The 21,925-nt window shown below is 39.8% G+C and overlaps 2 protein-coding genes across 3 annotated transcripts in view; one reads left to right on the top strand and one right to left on the bottom strand.

Annotated features, from left to right (window-relative positions):
• Positions 1 to 8,230, top strand: part of adarb2 (adenosine deaminase RNA specific B2 (inactive)) — a gene marked incomplete at both ends in the record, with an annotated part of 80,318 nt that extends 72,088 nt beyond the window's left edge. The window contains 3 exons of the mRNA XM_079487971.1: positions 1,444 to 1,625; positions 6,085 to 6,266; positions 8,054 to 8,230. Coding sequence (XP_079344097.1) covers positions 1,444 to 1,625; positions 6,085 to 6,266; positions 8,054 to 8,230 — 541 coding nt within the window. The remainder of the gene's footprint in view (positions 1 to 1,443; positions 1,626 to 6,084; positions 6,267 to 8,053) is intronic.
• Positions 8,231 to 12,274: 4,044 nt separating this feature from the next.
• wdr37 (WD repeat domain 37) overlaps positions 12,275 to 21,925 on the bottom strand; it is a 32,683-nt gene continuing 23,032 nt past the window's right edge. For both annotated transcript variants that reach the window (XM_079488295.1, XM_079488296.1), the window contains 3 exons: positions 15,425 to 15,559; positions 14,959 to 15,073; positions 12,275 to 14,005 (listed from right to left, as the gene is read on the bottom strand). In XM_079488295.1, coding sequence (XP_079344421.1) covers positions 13,874 to 14,005; positions 14,959 to 15,073; positions 15,425 to 15,559 — 382 coding nt within the window. In that variant the 3' untranslated portion in view covers positions 12,275 to 13,873. The remainder of the gene's footprint in view (positions 14,006 to 14,958; positions 15,074 to 15,424; positions 15,560 to 21,925) is intronic.

Raw genomic sequence — 21,925 nt, 5'->3', positions numbered from 1 at the left:
TGTAGTGTGTGAATGAATGATAAGTTTGATGTGGAGTGCCCTCTAGTGGTCCTCAAGGGCACTTCAGCTGGTGACCGTTACAGAATTCCAGGGAGATCAGGTTGATTTTTCTAAGGCATGTTTCTCACTTTTGCCGTTTGATTCATTTTTGGCCTTCAATCCGATAAATGCGGCTTATGATATTTGTGATCACTGTTGGAAAGCAGTAAGGTATGCCGAGCTGATCGAGTGGAGTGGATGTTTAATTAAGTTGATGACTGCTTTAATTGAAGGCATAAATGGCAATCCTGTGAATATGATCCGTCATATTCCATTTGAGGTTTATGCAGATGAACGCATTACTTTAAATGGCCCATCATTTTACGACGCTGGAGGGGAGGGTGAAAGCCAAGAGCGAGCGTGTCCAGAAGGGGGGGCTAGGGAGGTTAGGAGGAGGAGACTCCCCCCTTTACATTTCTACAGCAGCCAGATGGCTGTCTTTTCTTGCATGAGATTAAAAGATGCTTCTAATTCACAGCATTGCGTCCTGGGTAAATTCATATTGCAGGACCAAATTGTTTCTGTTTTGGCGAATCTGAGAGCGAAGAAGTATAAAAGAGATTAAGTGAGATCTCACAGATTGTTGCTCAAGTAAGCGGATCCGTATTTGAGACGCTGGACGGCCGTCTTGAAGAGCGGCCCGTGTTAATCGACTGCTTGGGAAAGCAAAAACTGTAATGGCTTATTCTAAGTCATGAATAGAGATGAAGAGACAGAGAGAGGTGTCTGAAATCATTAACGGCGCGATAATAAGACATTAATTAAGCAAAAGAACAATGATGTAAAAATTTGCTGCATAACGATTGCGCTTTTTATTAATTCATTAGTTTGGGAGAGTGCTGGCCTTGGTTGAAAAGGAAATGTTTATTCCATCGAGTGAGATTACGCATTAGGAATTCAGGCCACGATCAAAAGGTTTTTTTTTCTCCTACAATTATGTTGTGAGATTTTTACTTTTATTCAGTATACATTTCTTGACCTCACTGCATGATTTTTTTGACACGCAAATAGCCTTTCAACAAGAAACAACTCGCAAACACGAACAGAACACAAACTAGCAAATTATTTTGGTTATTCTACTCTAATGTGGCTATATTGTCAATATAATGATACTTGAATGCAATTTTATGTTGTGTGTTGTATACATATTATTTGCATATATTACAACTTTGCAAATTATGTGACAGGTTTTGGGCACATCCGCAGAATGTCACAGACTTTGTGACTGTATAGAACAGAAGAGAAGAGGGTCAGGGATCGGGACATAACCCGTCTCATCCTACTTTGTGTCAGAAACGTGCGCACAGATTACATTAACCAACTCTCAGATTTACTCTCTCCCAAAACGCCACGTGACATCAGTGAATGCTAAAACCTTTTCTTACCTACCCCTACTCTCTCCAGGTGGAATGTGCTTGGCCTACAGGGGGCGCTGCTCAGTCACTTTGTGGAGCCGGTGTATCTGTACAGTCTGACAGTGGGCAGTCTGAGACACACGGGTCATTTGTCCCGGATGATGAACCACAGGATGGAGAGAGTCGGACCTCTGCCCACGTGCTACCGCCGCAGCCAGCCTTTACTCAGCGGTATGTCCTGCACAGATTTTCTTTTCACTGTGCTCATTATTTAGTCTCACCTATGCACAGGGGACGCTATTTAAATCTGTTCTAATATAAACTGCAGCAACATTTAACTGTATAAATAATCTGAGCCCTTTAAGGTAAAAAATAAAGACTTTTAGTGAGACGTTTGGTAAGTTGACAGTGCAGAATATAGGGGCTGAAAAGACAAGCAATGTTGCTTATATGTAACGCATATAATATGTGAGGCACCAAACAGGATCTTAACAAAAACAACAAAGTTTCACACTCTCTTCATTTTCCATTGTTTTCTCAATGTGCTTCAAGGGGTCCCACCCCAACCTCTCAAAAAGATTGAAAGTCCATTGAGTATCACTCATGGTGAAACAATTACACACTTTACCTTTAACAAGACTTTCTTTGTCAAGTCAAGTCAGCTTTATTTATATAGCGCTTTTTACAATTTTCATTGTTACAAAGCAGCTGTACAAGAAAACATTGACTATAAGTAAAACATAAAAAAGGTTATGGAAGTCAAAACACAGGTCAAATATCAGACACACAATAAATTCCTATATGCAGTGTTAATTAAAAAAGACTATCAAATTCTAGTTGTCAACCAACTAAAAACTCCTTAACGCTCACCAGCTTGAGCGTCAACAAACCAGCACAAATCAGTATATAACCAACCATATCCTGTTATCTATCATACCATACGTGTTACCTACATAACAAGAAAAGTTCCTACACATGGTCATGAGCTATCCACTTCCCCAAGCTTTTCAACCTCAGATTTCGCTTGTGCTCTAGTAGACATGACCTTGAGCAAAAATAATGTCTTTTTTTCACTTTTATAAACTGTTCTCCTGAGCATCAGTGGGACTGACAGACTGCACTATTGGATCTACCCGTCCTCCAAATCAATCTCATCAAATACCTTATCACTGCCATTGAAGAGAACCAGATCCATTCACTCCTCCTCTCCCGCCCAATGGGCCGCGCGTCTCCAGCACGGCCCCTTTCACCACCATTGATGAGCTTTTTTCTTTGTGTGGGCTCTCTTGTTGGGGAAAATGGCCTGGTTATTTTAAGCACCGCCATCATAAAGGGTGCAGAGTTCCCTAGAAGTGGTCGAGATCTCTTATCATAGGGAAGCAAATGACCCCTTCAGTCAGGAAGCTAAAGCGAAGCTGTCCTTCAAACTGCAGGTCATACCTGTGCTAAACGCTTAGACGCTTTAGTGCAGCACTTACAGAGCATACAAAATGCCACTGTTAGCGTTTTGCAATAGCCGTTTCGGAAATATGGCAATCAAATTTAGTGGCGTCCTGCATGAAAAACTCTACATGATGGCGGAGATATGAAACAACATTCCTGTGAGTGACAGTAAATGAAGTGCACTTGAAGGATATTTAAAATCCGCTTCACCAAAAAAAAGGATTGTATTTACATTAGATATATTGTTAGATATAGTATTAGACACATATGAAGAACAAAAGGTTTATGCTAAATAGCCCCCTACAGACCATTTTGCAAGAAGTGCTAGAACAAAATACAACCAACAGAACATTTGAAATAAAATATTAAAGAAACATCTTTAAGACTTATTGAATGTTAAATAAATAGAAAAATTGTAAGTGCTTTACGATTTTGGTCACAGCCCTTAAATGAGTTGTTGACTTTGCATAATAATTTGTATTCCTACTATGGAAAGTCAATGGGGCAAACTTAGAAGTGAACTACTCCTTTAACACACTTAAAGGTCCAGTGTGTAATTTTTGGAGGATCTATTGACAGAAATGCAATACGGGTGCTGGTCATATAATTAGGATATCATCAAAAAGTTGATTTATTTCTCTAATTCCATTCAAAAGTGAAACTTGTATATTATATTCATTCATTTCACATTGACTGATATATTTCAAATGTTTCTTTCTTTTAATTTTGATGATTATAACTGACAACTAAGGAAAATCCCAAATTCAGTATCTCAGAAATTAGATTATTACTTAAGACCAATACAAAGAAAGGATTTTTAGAAATCTTGGCCAACTAAAAAGTATGAACATGTACAGAACCCAATACTTAGTTGGGGCTCCTTTTGCCTGAATTACTGCAGCAATGTGGCGTGGCATGGAGTCGATCAGTCTGTGGCACTGCTCAGGCGTTATGAGAGCACAAGTTGCTCTGATAGTGGCCTTCAGCTCTTCTGCGTGGTTGGGTCTGGCATATAGCATCTTCCTCTTCAAAATACCCCATAGATTTTCTATGGGGTTAAGGTCAGGCGAGTTTGCTGGCAAATTAAGATACCATGGTCCTTAAACCAGATACTGGTTGGCTTGGCACTGTGTGCAGGTGCTAAGTTATGTTGGAAAAGGAAATCTGCATCTCCATAAAGTTGGTCAGCAGCAGCAAGCATGAAGTGCACTAAAACTTCCTGGTATACGGCTGCGTTGACCTTGGACCTCAGAAAACACAGTGGACCAACACCAGCAGATGACATGGCACCCCAAACCATCACTGACTGTGGAAACTTTACTCTGGACCTCAAGCGGCGTGGATTGTGTGCCCCCTCTTCCTCCAGACCCTGATTTCCAAAGAAAATGCAAAATTTACTTTCATCAGAAAACAGCAGTCCAGTCCTTTTTGTCTTTAGCCCAGGCAAGACGCTTCTGACGCTGTCTGTTGTTCAAGAGTGGCTTGACACAAGGAATGCGATAGCTGAAACCCATGCATACGTCTGTGCGTAATGGTTCTTGATGCACTGACTCCAGCTGCAGTCCACTCTTTGTGAATCTCCCCCACATTTTTGAATGGGTTTTGTTTCACAATCCTCTCCAGGGTGCGGTTATCCCTATTGCTTGTACACTTTTTTTCTACCACATCTTTTCCTTCCCTTTGCCTCTCTATTAATGTGCTTGGACACAGAGCTCTGTGAACAGCCAGCCTCTTTTGCAATGACATTTTGTGTCTTGCCCTTCTTGTGCAAGGTGTCAATGGTCGTCTTTTGGACAACTGTCAAGTGAGCAGTCTTCCCCATGATTGTGTAGCCTACAAAACTGAAATACGACTTTGCTCAGTTATTGGTCGAATGACCAGAATTTATAGAGAAACACCTGCAACACCAATGGGATCTGTTTCACAACTTTATTGACGTAAAAAAAGGCATTCGATCCTGTCTGGCATGATGGCCTGTGGCATGTTCTCAGAGAAAACAACATTGACGAAATGCTTGCAACGCTTTGCAGACTCTGTGATAGAGCCAGGGCTTATGGCATCTCTGAGAAGTCGAAGACCATGGTTAACAGCACGAAAAACATCAACACCAACATAACCATGAACGGAGTACCACTGGAAGAAGGGACCAGTTTAAAATACCTCGGAGCAACCCTCTCCACTACCTGGGACTAACCACCACCACAGTATTTTTACTGAAGAGCTTCATCAGTACGATCACACTGATGGACCTACTACTGTCGAAAACAGCCTTAAAGTGGTTTGTTTGTCGTAGCTTCACACACTAGCGAAGCCTTTTTAGAACAGACATAAAGAATTGCAGCCATATTTGAACTGCAGCAATCATATTTAGCGGCGTTCTGTGTAAAATTCTTGGCATGTTGGATAGACAACAAGACTAAGAGTGACAGTTAATGATGAAGACTGCTTGAGGGGAAATATAAATTAAATGCTCTATTACAGACATGAAGGGATAGACCGAAGGAAGAATACAAAATGACATTGTGATAAAAAGAGCCCATACAGTTTGAGAAAGAAGCTGTTTGCAAACGACATGAAAGGACAAGCGATGATAGTATAGCAGACAATCTGTTTCACCTGTTTGAAGCCATGAATAGAGAATCTGAGATTATGTTAAAAGAATTCTGTCAGAATTTTCTTACCACGTTGTTTCAAACTTGTGAAGAACAGACTTTTATTTCATTGGTATTCTTTGACAATCACCTTCTTCGCTATACCTCTCAAAATCAATTTGACTAAAGTATTTTTGCGTAACACGCAACAACCACTTAAAATCCATATGTGAATTGTACAAAAACAGTCAGCAAACATAATAGTTGTGTTAAATATAGAAATTGAGCATTGTATTTCAATTTCTGATAGTATTGTAGTAAAGTTTTACATGCCATTGCTCTCAACATTCATGTTATAACAAGCGATGGCATTGTAGCCAACGTGATACAGCAGGACACAAATGCAAAATGCCTGATACTCTCCACTTTTAGAGCGAAAGAATGCCGTATTAATTGGTGCAGCCGAGCGGCAATGATTGAGGAGCCCAGGAGATTCTTTGTGCCTGGAACCAGTGTTTACTGCAAAGATAGCACAGACAACACACTCGCCTGCTAATGAAACACTTCAGCAATCACATGCTTAATAGAACCTCCTAAGAGAGCTCTTTTTTCCTTTGCTTTCCTTCACTCATTCTCTTTATTTTCATGCGCCGTAGGCTTGAGCCGCAGTGACTGCAGGCAGCAAGGGAAGTCTGCGTGTTACAGTGTCAACTGGACCTCAGGAGACACACAACTGGAGGTGCTCAATGCATCTACTGGAAAGAGGAGGGACTCTGGAGCTCCGTCCAGACTTTGCAAGCATGCGCTTTTTGCACGGTGGATCAGGCTCTATCGCAAGGTGAGCTTGTCATTGAATACAATGAAAGAATGTCACGTTGATATCATTGCAAGTAGGGCCTGGTATAACTCTATGCAAATATGTGAATTTAAATGCTACACACTTGAATTAAATTGGCAATAGGAATTCACATAAAGGCAGCAAAGGACGCTAAAGCAGGAATTAGCATAGTCAACCACATAGTAATGCAACAATGCATGTGCATGTGAAGAATGCTCAATAAAATATTGTGCTTACGATGCAGTTTCAGAGCATTCGCATTTTGAAAAGTTATTATGGGAGAATGTTTCTACCCCAAAAAGAAATGAAGAACCTTTTTCGTCGTAATGGTTCCATGAAGAACCTTTAACAGATGAAGAAGCTTTCTGTTTCACAAAAGGTTCTTTGTGGCAAAAAAATTGTTCTTCAGATTATGAAAGGGTAAGAAAAAGATGGTTCTTTTAGGAACCTTTGACAATGATTCTTTGTGGAACCAAAAACGGTTCTTCTATGGCATCGCTGTGAAGAACCTTTTAAGCACCTTATTTTTAAGAGTGTACCTTTCAGGAGGACCTTACATTTCCATTGCGACTTGGAACGAATACTATTACAAAAATTTAATTGTTGTAGCCTGCATCTAATATCGCATAATGTGACATAGTGAATTAGATGAAGTATCTACTTTCTGTATCAGGGCCACTTTTCCACGCCGGTGTAATGGACGCCTTACCTGAATATTTAACTAAGGTGTTGTAACAATTTAACCAAAAGGAATATATCACAGTATTTGCCAAAAAATTTATTTTCTCTCAGTTTTCACACAGTTTTCACTCTTTTTTATTTATCGCCGTCTCTTCTGCACGCATGGCCTCATGGGATAGAGAACTGTACATACTATTTAGCACACACAGAGGCGCTTCTAGCTGTTCTTGGCCCTTGGTCCGTTCGCAATCGCATCCTAGTCGGGACCTGTAAAGGTTCGCCCCCAAAGGTTTGCGGGCCCTTAGGACCGTCCTTCCCTCCTTCCGCCCCTTATTATGCAAACTGATTTTCAATATATAAATAGTATGAAAGTAAGACATTTTGGGCATATAATTAGAAGACTGAACGTTATTAAAAATGCAAGTAATGGTGAGGTCATGTGACAGTAATTTAGCATTTTCTACTGTTTCACACTGTTTGCTCTTTATATGTCGCACGATTAGTTAGAGAAAAGAATTGAGCATTATTAACCAAAAACAAAGCAGCTCCCATTTGTTATGAGATGGATAAAAAAAGCATCGGGTAAAATTAGGTCCTCATCATGTAAATGTATGGGAGAGATGACGACTGCCGTACCAAATGCTGGCAGTTAAAGTCTAATGACTGTGGAAATGGTAATCATCTTGAAAAGCACTTGAGCGGCCTCCCATGGCAAACGCTCTGCGCACGCAGTCAGGGATGCCGGAGCGCACACGCTAATCTCCAAAGAAACTTTTCTCTGAGCCCTTCCGTTCACCGCACCCCTTCTTTTTCACACTAGTTTTTTGTGTGTGCGAGTGTGCGACAAAGAAATGCACAAAAGCACGGAGAATGTTCAATTGCTTGTGAAATTTAAATGGAGAGATTACACAGCTGCTCAAACGCCACGTTTGTGCCGGCTCATTCGTTTTGTTTTGCTCTCTCACCATAACTTTCTTCTGTCTCTCGCCCCGTCCTCTCTTTCTTTTTTGTTTGTATTTTGTTCTTTCTCGTTCATTTGTTTGTTTCTGTCTTTTTACAGTGCTTCTTTTTGTCTTATTTTTGTTTGTTGTTTTCTTTCTCTATAGCTGGTGGTTCGCGGAGCGCCTCAGAATGACACGTCGCTGTTATACAGTGAAGCAAAGCAGGCCGCCGGCACCTACCAGACTGTGAAGCTGCAGTGGTTGAAGGGTCTACAGGAGGCTGGACTGGGGACCTGGGTCAGAAAACCTCCCGAGCAGGAAAACTTCACTATGACTGTATGAGAGTGAAAGCCTAACCTGGGTGTCACCACCCCCCCACCACCAAAACCACCTTGATCCTCTAACCGACCGCCACGGAAGCCCTTTGTCACCCAACGTCAACAACGTCCCACTGCCAAAAAATCTTTAAGGGAAAATGATACAGGTGTTGTCAATGAGTGTTTTGGAATCATAGGCTGAAAAAAGAACATTGTAGTTAAGTAGTGGAAGTACAGTACACGGGTTGGTGGTCTGGAGGGTTGAAAAGCAAAAATGTGAATCACATATTATTTTTGTTAAGGCACTTATCTGAATCACTCAGTACAACACATTTGATCATTTCAACTGTAAAATACTTTTCGAGATAGAACTACTTTTCTAGGTGGATGAACGTACAGTATAGTTATGGGTGAACTATATAACGGTTATAAATGGCGTTACATGAAGTTACGTCACATCCCTTTCTGGTGTCATTGCACGTATCCCACAAAAGTTGAAAGAGTAACTAAACTGGATATAAACTAACACAGATAAGGGAGCTATCTCACCCTCAAGTCGACATGTATGCGTGTGTGTGGCTATACATTTAAAACAGTATGCATTTTAATGTGTCCAGCCTAGCCCCATTTACCTTACTTGTGTTATTGTAATCACAGATTTGTCTTTAATGTGCCACAGCTATTTTCTGTCATTGACTTATATTGAACCCAGAACATTCCCAATAAGTTTAGAGTTGAATGAAAACTATAACGATACCCATATTAGCGTTCACACCAATGGACGATAATGCGATGTTTATTCTCAGCTCCTTGGGAAAGGCTCAGTTATAGTTTTTCAAAGGCAAATATTGCGATGCATCATGGGATTTCACTATAGTTTCCACTATGAATTTGCACACCACAAAAATGGATGTCGCCTTAATATAGGGCACTATTGGGAACAGGGGGCGATTTCAGACATAGCTTGTGACTCTTCTATCGGTCACACATCTTTACATGATACAAATCCGCAGTTTACCAAGCTGAACTTGAGCATGCTGTGAAATTTCACATGAGCAGGTGTCTGTGTAACGGTGGTCAGTGAGAGAGAAGCTGGGGGGAGATGTGCGCGTGTGTATTATGTGTAGGGGTGTGGTATGCGTGTGTACATCCAAACACAACGAAGGAGAAACAAATACAACAATGGCGGATGACATGGGTTTTTTTGCGCTGCGCAATAGTTTGTTAACGCTTATCCAGGAAAGTGTAGATTTACTACACCAGTGCTATAACCACCAGCGGAGACTAATTATTTATCTACAGCAAAATCTCAATACTCATTCACGGCAGCAAAGGGTTTTTAAACGGCGCTTTTGGATCAGACCCGGGAGGACGAGTAGATGGTGGTGCAACTTTGTCGACGGCGTTGTTGACGAGCTTCAATGGAAGGAATCCTATCGAATGTCGAAACTTTTCGCCATCTTATTCATAGTGAAGAGAAGCGTGCGCACATAAACGAGGAGAAATGCAGCGCTCTGTATTGTATGGTCTCTTTAGCGACGGAGGTCCGCCTTCCAATAAACCGTCAATCAATCGTCAGGGACTCTGGAATTTTTTGGTAATGTCGTAATACAGCGTTTTAGTCATTTTTGCGGATCTGTGTAAACGCAGATTTGTTTAAAAACGTTGTCGTGTGTACGTGAATCTTTTCAAAACCGCAAAAGAAAAACATTTCCTGTTTTCATTGTGTAAACGTGGCCTTAACTTCTGGTAGACCTCTGCAAAGAGTCAATAACTGTTGATTAGTTTGATTCTAATTGAATACAAATGAAATCTTATATTATAGCCACTAGCCAGACCCATAACCAAACACAGACTAGAAGTTAACTTCGGGCCAGGCGTGTGCGTCTATCTAAACTGCTTGAGTACCTTCATTTGTTATTGTTATAGTGAACTCCACCAGCTAGTCGCTTCAATTGTCATCTCTTAAACTTCTATGGTTATCATTATAGTTATCGTCATTGGTGTGAACGGACTTTAAAAGTGAGGTTACCTGCAGTAATCCAAATTCAAATGTTGCGTGTGAATCCCTTAAGAGTTAACAGAACCGCGGACACTGTCTTCGAGGGCAAAGTTGCATTAAAAACAGGGACATATTGTACTCACAACACCCAGCAGATGCGAAAGATTGCCACTTTCTCTCCACGTTGGCATCTTTCCTGCAGCTGTCATTCAAACGTGTGTATGTGTGTTAACCTTCGCCAAAGTGAAAGACAGGAGCCGTCTTGTCATTATCTACCCGTTTCCGGATGGCCTGCCCCTGAAGAGCTCTGACATGTTGTCCAATTAGAGGTCCTGTCAGAATGATGCGTCCCTAGTTTTCCTCTCGCTCTTTTTAGTTCATCTCTACTACGACTGTAAAATGAGAGAAAGAGGGGGAAAACAGAGTTGGGTTTGACATTGCAAAGACAGGTTAATTCAGCCCCATGTTGGCTGTGCAGGTTGAAGGTAATCGTGACAAGCTAATGTAAATGGTGCCATTACGACACCCCGGGTCCCTGCAAAGCACTTGCTGTTTTTCGGTACAGCTTGCTGCTTAAATACCTCAATCCACGTTTCCGTTCACAGGCGACATGCTATTTGGCCGCTGGTTTTCTCTTTTTGTGTGTCAGAGCTGTATCTTAACACAGCGTGCGCAGGGCAGAGAGGGTACGTGAAAAGAAAGGGGAAACGTCAGCGATTTGACATAGACACAAAAGACAAGAAAAGAGTTTAAATCGAGCTTTAGGAGGTCCATAAATTACGTAGCGTGTAGTATTAAAGAGTCATTCACAAACCGAGCACGTTGCGGCGTAATGTCCCAACCCAGCCTTTGATCCGCATGCCGGTTTGCCCCATGTTTAACCAAAATGGTCGTCTCATAATTTATGAATGTCTGATTTAAATTTTTGGATTACGTACATTTGTTTCTGTTTGGTTAAGTATACGTGCTTCAAAACCTCGAGCTACTTTCAGATTATCACATTCTGTCTGTAAATATGTTTTTCACGCAACTTAGCCTACCAATATGACATCATCATCCTCCACGACTATTATATTTGAATTCACTAGTTTCATTTATTATTTTAATGGTTTGTTTGCATAATTTGATATTAGTGTATTTTATTACCTTTCAGTATGTATTCAGTGTGTTACTTTGTCAATCCTTTCCACATGTGACGTATCCACCGTTTACAAACAACTTAGTGTCTATAATATCTATTTTTATTCTCACGTCAACAGATTATAGGCCTACTGTATTTCTCATCATTGTAACACATTTTGAATCACTATCTGTTCATCCCAGCTAAAGCGTGAGAAACCTTGTTTACCAACACTAATTCAAGTGTAGTATTAGAAAGATTGTTAGGAGTGTTCGACCAAACATTTGAGCCAGCGCTTGATGTCTTTGTCTTCTGTTTCTCCTGCACTCTTTGGAATTCATCTTTCTGTTAATGCTTGACTTTGATGCTACAGACAGACACTGGTCCGGTCCATTTATATCATGCTATGACAATAGTGTGAGATCCAATTTGACAGTCCATAATCTATGATGTTAGTGCACGTATGTCTGGTTAATGTTTCACCAAGTTTAAAATAGCACAAAAACAACGTTTTCTGCTGTAGGCAATGTTTGAAAACTTCCGTTTAGGTTTTTATAATGGAAGCAGACCCTGATGAAACTGTCGCATCAAGTAATTCTGTGGCATGATTGAATGGCAATATTGTAATAATGACTGTAAATTTTGTAGAAATTTGTAAAACATCTAAAGACTAAAAGAAAAACTATAAGAACTCTCAATAAAGTGTACATTTAAATCCACAGGCATGTGCTGCTACTGTGCCGTCTGTAAACCCCACTTCAGTTCAACCTTAAAAGTGAACATTCATGTGCATAAAACCAAAACTCTTCCTCTTTTACTTTACCTGAAATCAAAAGTAATAATGAACAAAGAATATATTTACATTCAGAACATTTATGTTGATATTTTTAACAAGCTATATATTATCAAATTGTTTTCATTTTATATTTATAGAAACTAACAAGAATGCGATTGTTGAAAAATGTCACTTTATTTCTGAAGCCGGCAGTGAATGACTTACTGTACATTTCTAAATTGTCTTAAGCTGCAGTATGTTGTTTCTCTGAAATATAAGATACATATTAGATTGCTCAAATACTCCACAGAACTAAAAACAAGTCCAACAGTTTTAAAGAACATTCTATTGAGTCTAATGAAGGTATCTTGCGATTTATGACAGCTGAGTAAAATCCATTTATATGCCGTTTAACATACATTTCACCGCTGTCAAATACAGAGGGTCCATTAATATGAACATCACACAAATATTGCATACTGAACATCTTTTGGACCCACCTGATTTAACAGAGTACATGGGGGGGGAAGTGAACACTTTCCCGCCAGCATTTCTATCAAACTCTAATGTAGTTTCAGTAATAACCCAGTAATGCAGTAACTGTACTGATTGTAACACACTCATTGAAAAGCTTCAATTGAACAAATGTTAAACATCTTCAACATCTTGTACAGAGCAAAGCAAAGTGGTTGACACACATCACGTCTATATCTGCAAACCTGTCAAGCATCAGTAGCAATTGAGAACGTCGCTGACAACTTTTGGTCCGATAATTACAGACAAATATTACAATATTGAACACACAGCTGAAAACCTCTCTTCAAATGTGCAGCAGTGACCAAGACGTGAACTAGTGATCGGAAATCGTCAACATTTGATTAACGTATTTACTTCTACATGACTTGAAAAGCCCTACCGATGAAAGGGAACATCAAACATCAATTTTCAGGGCTCTATAAACAGTCAATCTACTTACATACAGTCTTGCACATCGCTTTTTTGTTTTCAAATAGGTGAACAAGATTTTTAAAGCAATTATACAGCGTTTTGCTTTACATATTTGACAGTGAGCTGGGTTTATCATGCAAATGGACTGCAGCAGTACTGAAAGCTGCTGATTGGCCGCTTGCACGGCACTGCCAATCAGAACGTCAAGAAGGTGCCGCCGATGCGTATATGATTGCAGATTTCCTTTCGCAAAGGCAGAGTGCTCTACATTTTCTGTGAAAGGCTCATCTCCATAAAAAGCAATGCTGAAATCTATACAAAACCAAGAAAAAAAATGTCTAAAATGCTATCATAAAATAAAAGGCTATCTGTACATACAAATTAAAGATTGCACAACAAAAATACCACTAAAGTGAAAATCATTGAAAGTAACAGCAACGGGTCGAAAAGGAACGTTTCGTCAATGTCCCAGACTCTCAGAATTCACGAGTACCAGCTTGAATCATGCAAACAAGTAAAAACAGAGTAAAAAGACTGGGTACAAGTTCACCACACTATATGACCACAGAGCAGTCGGCGTAGAGCTAGATATGTAGAAAGCCTATGGAATTAAATGGGTGTTTGTAATTCACTTGAATTCGTGGAGGCCGTTGTCATCCTCGGATGTCACGCACGCTGTTCAAGGCATGACGGGATGATATCTGACCACGGGACAGCAGACGGCGACTGGTATGAAGCTCACTATTCAGTCACGATTGTGCGGATGAGCTGTGCTGAGATTGCGTACGCGTGCGAGACTGAGCGAATGTGGGTTGCGGGTGCGTCACTTCTCCTGTAGCAGGGCAGGGATGTTGATGTTCCAGCCAATGGCTTGCCTGTCGAAGCCACAGGTGAAGAGATTACAGGCTTGATTCTCTTCATTCCATGCCGAGCAGCACACCATGCGGCGATGACCCTGTGCAAATAATGCCACACATGCACATGTTTTATACATGTAAACATGGAAAATTAGCCATGACAACACTGTCTGACAAAACTAGTAAAATACAGACAAACGACTTGAATTAAAACAGGAAGTGAGCTGCAGTGTCGCAGTACACAATGTCTTAAAACAAAAAAAAGTTTTTCGCCACATTTAAAGTGAAATGTTCATTTTTTCCATCAACCGTTGTTGTTTTGTTTATTTAATTATTATTTTATTTAATTAATTGACTGATTTTATTAATTTGTGTAACTGATAATTCAATAAACTTAAAAAAAATTGGTCACCTCAATCAAAATTGAATTTAACCCACATACAATATATACAATTTCAATAAAAAACTACATTCTCATTAAATATATTTCATTATTTATTAATTAATTTACTAAAAAATTGTTTTTTCACCTCCATTAAAAAATTGCTTCATTATTATTTACTGTTATTTTACTATTTTAGTATTTAAATCATTTAATTGATTTCATAACTTTTTAATTAAAAATAAACAATAAAAAGTTATGAAATCAATTAAATTGAATATTTTACAATTATTATTTTTACAAGTTTAAAGTAATATGTGATTTATTACATACAACAACAAATAAATACAAGTAATTTAGAGTGAAAAAAACTTAACCCTTTGAAATACTGTACTTGGATTAGAAAAATTGTCTGATGAGAGGAATGTAGACAGGTAAGGGAATACACAGTTCAAATGACTGACATGTAACTCTTTTCACTGCACTGTGCTAAACCTTAATGAATTGCAGAATGTTTCTTTTAGGCAATGCCATGTTGAGCACAGGCCATAGGATAAAAGTAAAAGAAAACTGTACTGTCTGGTGCATAAAGAGTGCAAGGGAGTTTGAGTAACATGAAGCTAGTAAAGATGTAATACAGCCTCCTCTTCCTCTCTCTATGAAATGTACCTGTCTGTTGCTCCGTGGGAGGCGAGCCAGACGAACCCCATTCATGTCGAACAGCCTGACCTGCCTGTTGTCATGCGGTAGAGCAATGATCCTTTGGTTCGCTGAGACACTTATCCTGCAGGATGAGAAACAAAAGGCAACGATCTAGACTTAGTCATCTACAGTATATGTTAGTGTTACCAATATGCTAAATGGTATTAAAATGTATATAATTTCAAGCAGATATAAACACTTTACAGTCTTTCTCTTTTGAAACGTACAAAAATATGACACAAATTTTTTGTCCAATAAATGCTCTTTAAAATCGCAACTTCACTTTGTCAAATTTCATGGGATCTGTAATACTTCAAAACAGTTCTTCAACTTTCCAAATGTTTTTGAGACTGGTAATGCGTTCTTCCCGCTTCTTCAGAAACAACAAGATTCAGGAAGCTGTTCTCACACCTCGCCAACCCGCTGCTCTTACCGATTAACAGCCGAGTCTGTGCGGATGGTGGCAATCGGAGATCTCATGTTCTTCAGGTCCCACACCTTGACGGTGCGATCGTCGCTTCCAGACACCACGTTGTCCCCCACAGTGAAGACGGCTGACGTCACGGTGCTGTAAAAAACAAACCGAATAAACATTCACATACACCGTTACTCAAAATCTCGGGGTCACTTGACTGAAATGTTTTTCCATCAACTTTTTGATCTGAAGGCATTTGTCTGAATGTTACTTGCAGAAAAATATATAATCGTGCCAACACAAACATTTTGTCGTTTACTCAAATCATTGTTTTTAATGTTTTTTAAATGAATGACTGACAAAATAATAAAGCTTAGATCAGATTCATTAAATATTGTTCTCAGGGTGAGACCTCAATAGCCTGCTTGATAAAATGCCAAGAGCACATTTCTTCAAAAAGTGACTATATAACAATGAAGATCAATGTCATGTTCTCTAATCACAAATGTGTGCAAATAAATACACATTGTTCTGTAATAAATGGAAACACTGGTACTGTAATGGTCTGAACTGTTAACACAAAGAAACATAAAAAACGATTTTGATCAGCAGTCACACAGAATCTGTTGTTTTGGGATGTTGTATTACCGAGATCACAATCTTGCTCTGTAATAATTGTGTCCTTGAGCAAGACTTCTACCACCAGAATACTCCGGCGGGGATTAAGTGAAATCTGAAATAAGACCCTGTCGCAAGTGTGGTGTAATAAGTGACTTTGAATCAAAAACAGCAGAACGGCAAGACCTAAAAGTAAGGAGCTCAGCGCTAGTATTCCTGGGATGTAAGACAGAACACTTCCTTCTTTTGATATGATGCATGAATATACAGAATGGTATTCTTTTACAGCTCTTGGGAATTTGGTTCTGAACACCAGGTTGACCAATCAGGAAAACCATCTTAAACCAACTACTTCCATCTTGAACCATCTAAGACCAGCCTACCAGCTTGAACATGTTGGCCGATTGTCCTGCCTGACCAAGCTGATGTTGAGATAAAACCAGCCTGACCAGCAAAAAACCCATTTAAAACCAACCTTCTTCACCAATTTAACCAGCTTAAACCAGACTGTAATATTAGCTTAAACCACCCAACTAGATTAGGGTGTTTTTAGCTGCTTTAAGTAGGGCCGTGGCGAAACTTGGATGCTAACTTGTTTTAGTTTGTATTAGGACGATGCTAACATAGTTTAGCAAGATTTAACATCATGCTAGCATGTTCTAAATCATGCTAACAACATGTTAAAACGACGCTATAATGATCAACATGTTGCTAGTATGGTTTAGTTCGTTTTTTCGTATAGTCGAATCAGAGTTGTCAGGCCTTGCCGTTTGTCGACAAAGTTGCATCGCGTGCGTGCATGTGGGGATGACACCAGGTGGTTAAACAAGGGTAAACCGCAAAGTGCAGCAAAACATTGGCGCTCCAAAAAACAATCAAACATTCATTTGCTGAAGTTGTTTAAAACACAATATACCTTTATAATGAATAAACAACAAAATAAGCCAGATTCAAGTCACAATGTGCTCAGGCAAAATGTCTGAAATGCAGGGAAATATACTGTATATTCAAAACACAAGCCACGAATAGTCAAATCAATGGACCTTTTCCTTAAACATCATGTTACAATGCTGTGCCATACAATATTAGACCAGATCTCGCCTCAAACTTATTTTTTTAACCACTTGATAACAGTGAATTCTTTTTGACAATACAGCAATGGGAATACCGCATGTAAACTTCAGCCCAAGTAACGTTAATTCATATTTATACGCTCAACCATTCAGTAAGTGAGATGTTTGGAAACGGTGTACACATTCATTTGCGAGTCATCTGCGGGCGCTTCTCTATACCGGTCTCGTAGCACAGAAGACGCGGAGTCCTGCGATTGGTCACAGCCATACCTTGCACTCAAATGCGCCGGGGGTTTTGGTACCACACCCTAAAAATGTCCCATTGGTGCCCATCTGCTACGCCACTGCCCATATAACCAAAATGGCAAAATTCCAATTGCATAAAACCTCACCGACTGTGAGATTGGTAGTCGAATCAGGCTCCTCCCCTCGATGCATTGAATCTTCGACCAATGGGGGTCGACCCTAATTTTTGTCACGTTATAAGATAAGCGAATTATTATTAGCATTCCTACTAAAATGTTTTCACAAATTGCATCATTAAAGCTCCACAGTTCATTCATCCTTTGGTCTCTGTGCATTGCATGTCACTTTATGTCCTGAAACTGCTACGCGCCCCTGCACGTCTGTGATCCACCCCAAGGCATAATGCACGGTCTTCCTAGCCAGCTGCCTCACGTCTCCTAACGTCTCATAGGCGATAAAAGTACTGTACATAGGCAGCAGCCCTGCATCACCCAACTCATTCTCAGCATTTTAGAGGTAAATGCAAGCAGTCCAAGTAGTCACCTTCCTAATATCTTTGAACTACTTGTCAACGGAGTTGAGCACTAAAGGTTTTTTTTGCCCTAAAGTCACTTAATCTGTCATCTCAGATTGATTCTTTTCACCAAGCTAGTCTCCGTCTCAAAGGACGTCTCCCAGACAGACAGCTGACAGCTTCTCAGAAAGAACTATTAGCTTGATTGGACAAAATTGCAAGGTTCATCGCACTTATCATCAGAGGCAACACGTCACCTTCACACCATCAGTTTCACGCTTTGCATTCCGAGCGCAATAAACAAAAAACGTTGTATTTTATAACCGTCCAAATGGACAGTTCTTACAGTGGCGAGAATCAATTACAATGTGGATCCATCCTGTAATTTCTGTTATGAGAAACAACACGACGCTCGAAATCAGTGTATTGAAGTTGAATATTCCCAACAAATGATATGACCACCATGACGAAATGATGCCTCCCCTGGTTGGAATCACGACCCTCTGCCCCTGTACAGAATGAGGCCGGGGCAGAACGAGATGGCCAGATCGCACGCGTGTGTGTGTGTGTGAGAATCGAGTCTGGATGAACAGCAGGAAAGTCAGCAACCCTCAGGGTCACAGCGCACATTTAACTGCTCCGCTCAGCACACACACTTCCATTTAATGGACCTTAATATTTCTAATCTATCACGTCATTCCCCGCTGACATTTCTCTCCTCTTTGTGTTCCCTTCTCTCCGGAGAAATAAAAAAAGGGAAAAGCCGGAGCGTGCGCTCCGCTCGCCTCCAGCCGCGCTAATTTGAATTGACATGATATTAAGGTTTAATTAGGGGCTAAATTCCTCTGCATTAAAGATTCGGGCTTGGGTTTGGCCGTATTTAACAGCTTTGCTTTGCTCGCTCCGGCACGGTTCACATCTAAAGTGAAGCGTGGAAACGCTTTCTGACACTGCGGGTTGCCACCGGAAAGCAGGGTGGGGGTGGGGCCGATAATAGATTAAAACCTCGATTAAAATCCTATTACAACTCAAACGATATTTTGGGAATGTTCCGTTTCCCTTGAGACCACTGACAAGAAAGGTCGAGACACATTCGGGGAAGGGGAGAGTGTGTGTGTGTGTGTGTGTTTAATAAAGATCCTATTCAGGGGTAGACAGTCATAATGCCTCTAAAAGCAATGAATAAGGAAAGGTTGCCCACCTGACAGCTCTCCTTTACTCATCAAGGCTGTGATCTCTTACATATAGCCTTAACATACAACATTCTGTGGAGACTTGAAACAGGTCAGATACGTTTTGTTTCCTCAGCAGATGTCCACGTCTGACCTGCGCATGTGATCCGGTATGTGCTGTTGTGCAACCGCTCGCGCGACTCCTCCGTTGACTTGTCTTAACTCATCCCAATATACAACATGTTTACACTGTCTGATTGATATATCTCCTATATATGTGTCATTCACCATGTAGGACATTACAACGTGCATACAAGTGACTGATATGCCATGCTGCTTCCATGAAGTGGGCGGGACTCTTCGGATTTGAACGCTTATATCTTCTAAATGCGAATTTTGTCAGCGCATATGAGCATATCCGATTATAGCTGTCCTTCAAGCTAACATGTTCTAAATAAAAGAAAAAAAACGTTGATTTTGATTTTAGTGCGTCTTTAAGCCTTGTCTGTGAAACCAGGCGTGCATGTTTAACAAGTATTGACAATAAACAGCATCTTATCACCTTTGCCATTTTTCTTTAAATTTAGCTATGCAAAAAAAACTAATATTAGTGAGAAATATAACCGAAAAACCTATTATTTAAATTTCAGTTTCTATTTCAGTTTTAAGTACCGCGATACAAACACAATTGTGAATCCAGTATAGTGTATCATATTCAATCGTGAGCAGCTGAGTGTATCTTTAAAACCCTATATCCGTATGCATATGTTTTCACATCCACATCATTTGAATATCGGGACTTTGATGCATAATATATGGAAATATTCACCAGAAACAGAACTCCAGGGAGGAAATATGTCATCATTGCATCTCCTCAGTTGTTAAATAGATTCAATAAATTATTAAAGTTTGCTAAAATGTTTACTTTCCATTTAAAGATAATTACATTTGACATTTGGGCTTTTGACTTATTTACATTATAAGCATTATATGCATATGTCAATGTATGTCAATTTTTAATCTTTAGGTAAAACGTTTAAAATTCTGCATAATAGTAAACGGCAAGATAAACTTTGGCAGCCAAAGTAACCCAGAAACAATTTAATTCACATTTATGTATAGAGTGATTTTTTTTACAAAGTGGCTTAACATGGAAAAATCAATCAGAGAAGTCACTAACTACAAGTTCATATGAAGTGAACCTGTGTTCAAGGGCACAATGACTCAGATTCACCGATCAACCATTTCAGAGTTCGAACCTCCAGCCCTTTGGCCACCAGCCCAGATCTTTAACCAGTAGTCTAATGCAGAGACGCAGAACTCGACGGGCTTGTCATCCAGCATTAACCTGATGTGTCTCGAAGGAGACATCAGCTGTGATATTTCTCCTGTGAGAAACCCATTGTGACATGTTCTGCAGGACAACAGGTGTGTCCCCTGCTTTCCATCCTAAATACACTTTCAGAGATTCCTGACAGACCGCTACAGGCTCAGACCGGAGAGGATGGAGGCCTCAGGACCTGCGTAGTGCGCACAGCGACTGTCATGTTTTATTTGTACTGTGTCACTTATAAGCATTTGCAGCATCAGTAGATGATCAACAGGAGATGCTTTGACACTTTCTGCTATCATTACCAGAACATTAACAAAAGTTCACCGTCCCTGAGGTATAGACCGTTTCATCGGACGCGCACGCCTGGACTGCAGTTTTCCAGTTGGACGATTTTTATTTAGTTTAATTAAAGTTAATATATGTTATTATTTTACTGTATAATACGATATATTAAATAAACGTTTGTAGAACTTTGTTGTATGTTTATTTCATTAAATTAACAATATGTCCTGTGGTTTTGTCGCATTTAAAGAATCCGTAAGGGACATCAAGCCGTTGAGCTTGGTATCGCAGTCTAAATACAAAATATTGGAGAGACAAGTTTGGTCACGTAACGGTTCTTCTCGGTTTATTTTGCTTATTAATAATCTACAGGCACACTATTGTTTTTCGGATGTTTACCGGAAGTTAAAGAGTACCAAACATTGGATTTTTAAGGTCCTACTTTGGTTTATAGAGTGTCCAAAAACAAGTTTATGTACATTCAAAAAACGATTATGTCGTAAAAATAGGCAATTGACTCTAAAATGATTCGCTCCGCGATTCATCCGTCCAACCCCCTCCTATCCGCGAGCCTAGTGTCATGTGAGATGGTATAGTCTGTTGTCATTGGTCAAACATGTTCAGCTTGTGTCGCGAATGAAATGCCCATCATCCTTACTGGATTACGGTTAACAGGTGGTTGGATATTATATATAGTGTATAGATAGCAGTTTAAGTGGTAAGAGCGTTGCGTTAACAACGCAAGGTTGTGGGTTGGATCCCAGGGGATGGCAGATACCTATGTAAAATGTATAGGATAATGCAATGTAAGTTGCTTTGGATAAAAGCGTCTGCCAAATGCCTAAATGTAAATGTAATGCCGAGTCTGACAAAGAAACATCCGAAGGCGCTCATCAACAAGAAGCTCCAGCACGACTGGAGCACGATGTTTCTCCGTATCAAGTAACAACTCTTGTCATCAAAGCTTGAAGTGTGACAACATGCATGTTGTGATTTTGTTGAAATAAAATAAATTTTTTACTTAAAATACTGTTAATACGTTAGTCATAATATCATTTCGTCTTTACTGTGCGTTGTTATGTTGCATAGAGCATTTTAGAAAGTCAACATTATTAAAATGTATTTTAGTTACATCCTAAAATAATGTTTTGTAACATCGACTTTCTAAAATGCTCTATGTAACAGTTCTTGAAATAAATACTTTGCGAGAGTTAATGGATTGAACCCTTAAGTTAGCCGAGTTCATAGCTAGATAAACAAACTGTAATACCCCAGAACCAA

The sequence above is a fragment of the Barbatula barbatula genome (genome assembly GCF_947034865.1).
Source record: "Barbatula barbatula genome assembly, chromosome: 23".
In the NCBI taxonomy this organism is placed as follows: Eukaryota; Metazoa; Chordata; class Actinopteri; order Cypriniformes; family Nemacheilidae; genus Barbatula; species Barbatula barbatula.
This window is presented reverse-complemented; position numbering and strand designations above follow the sequence as displayed.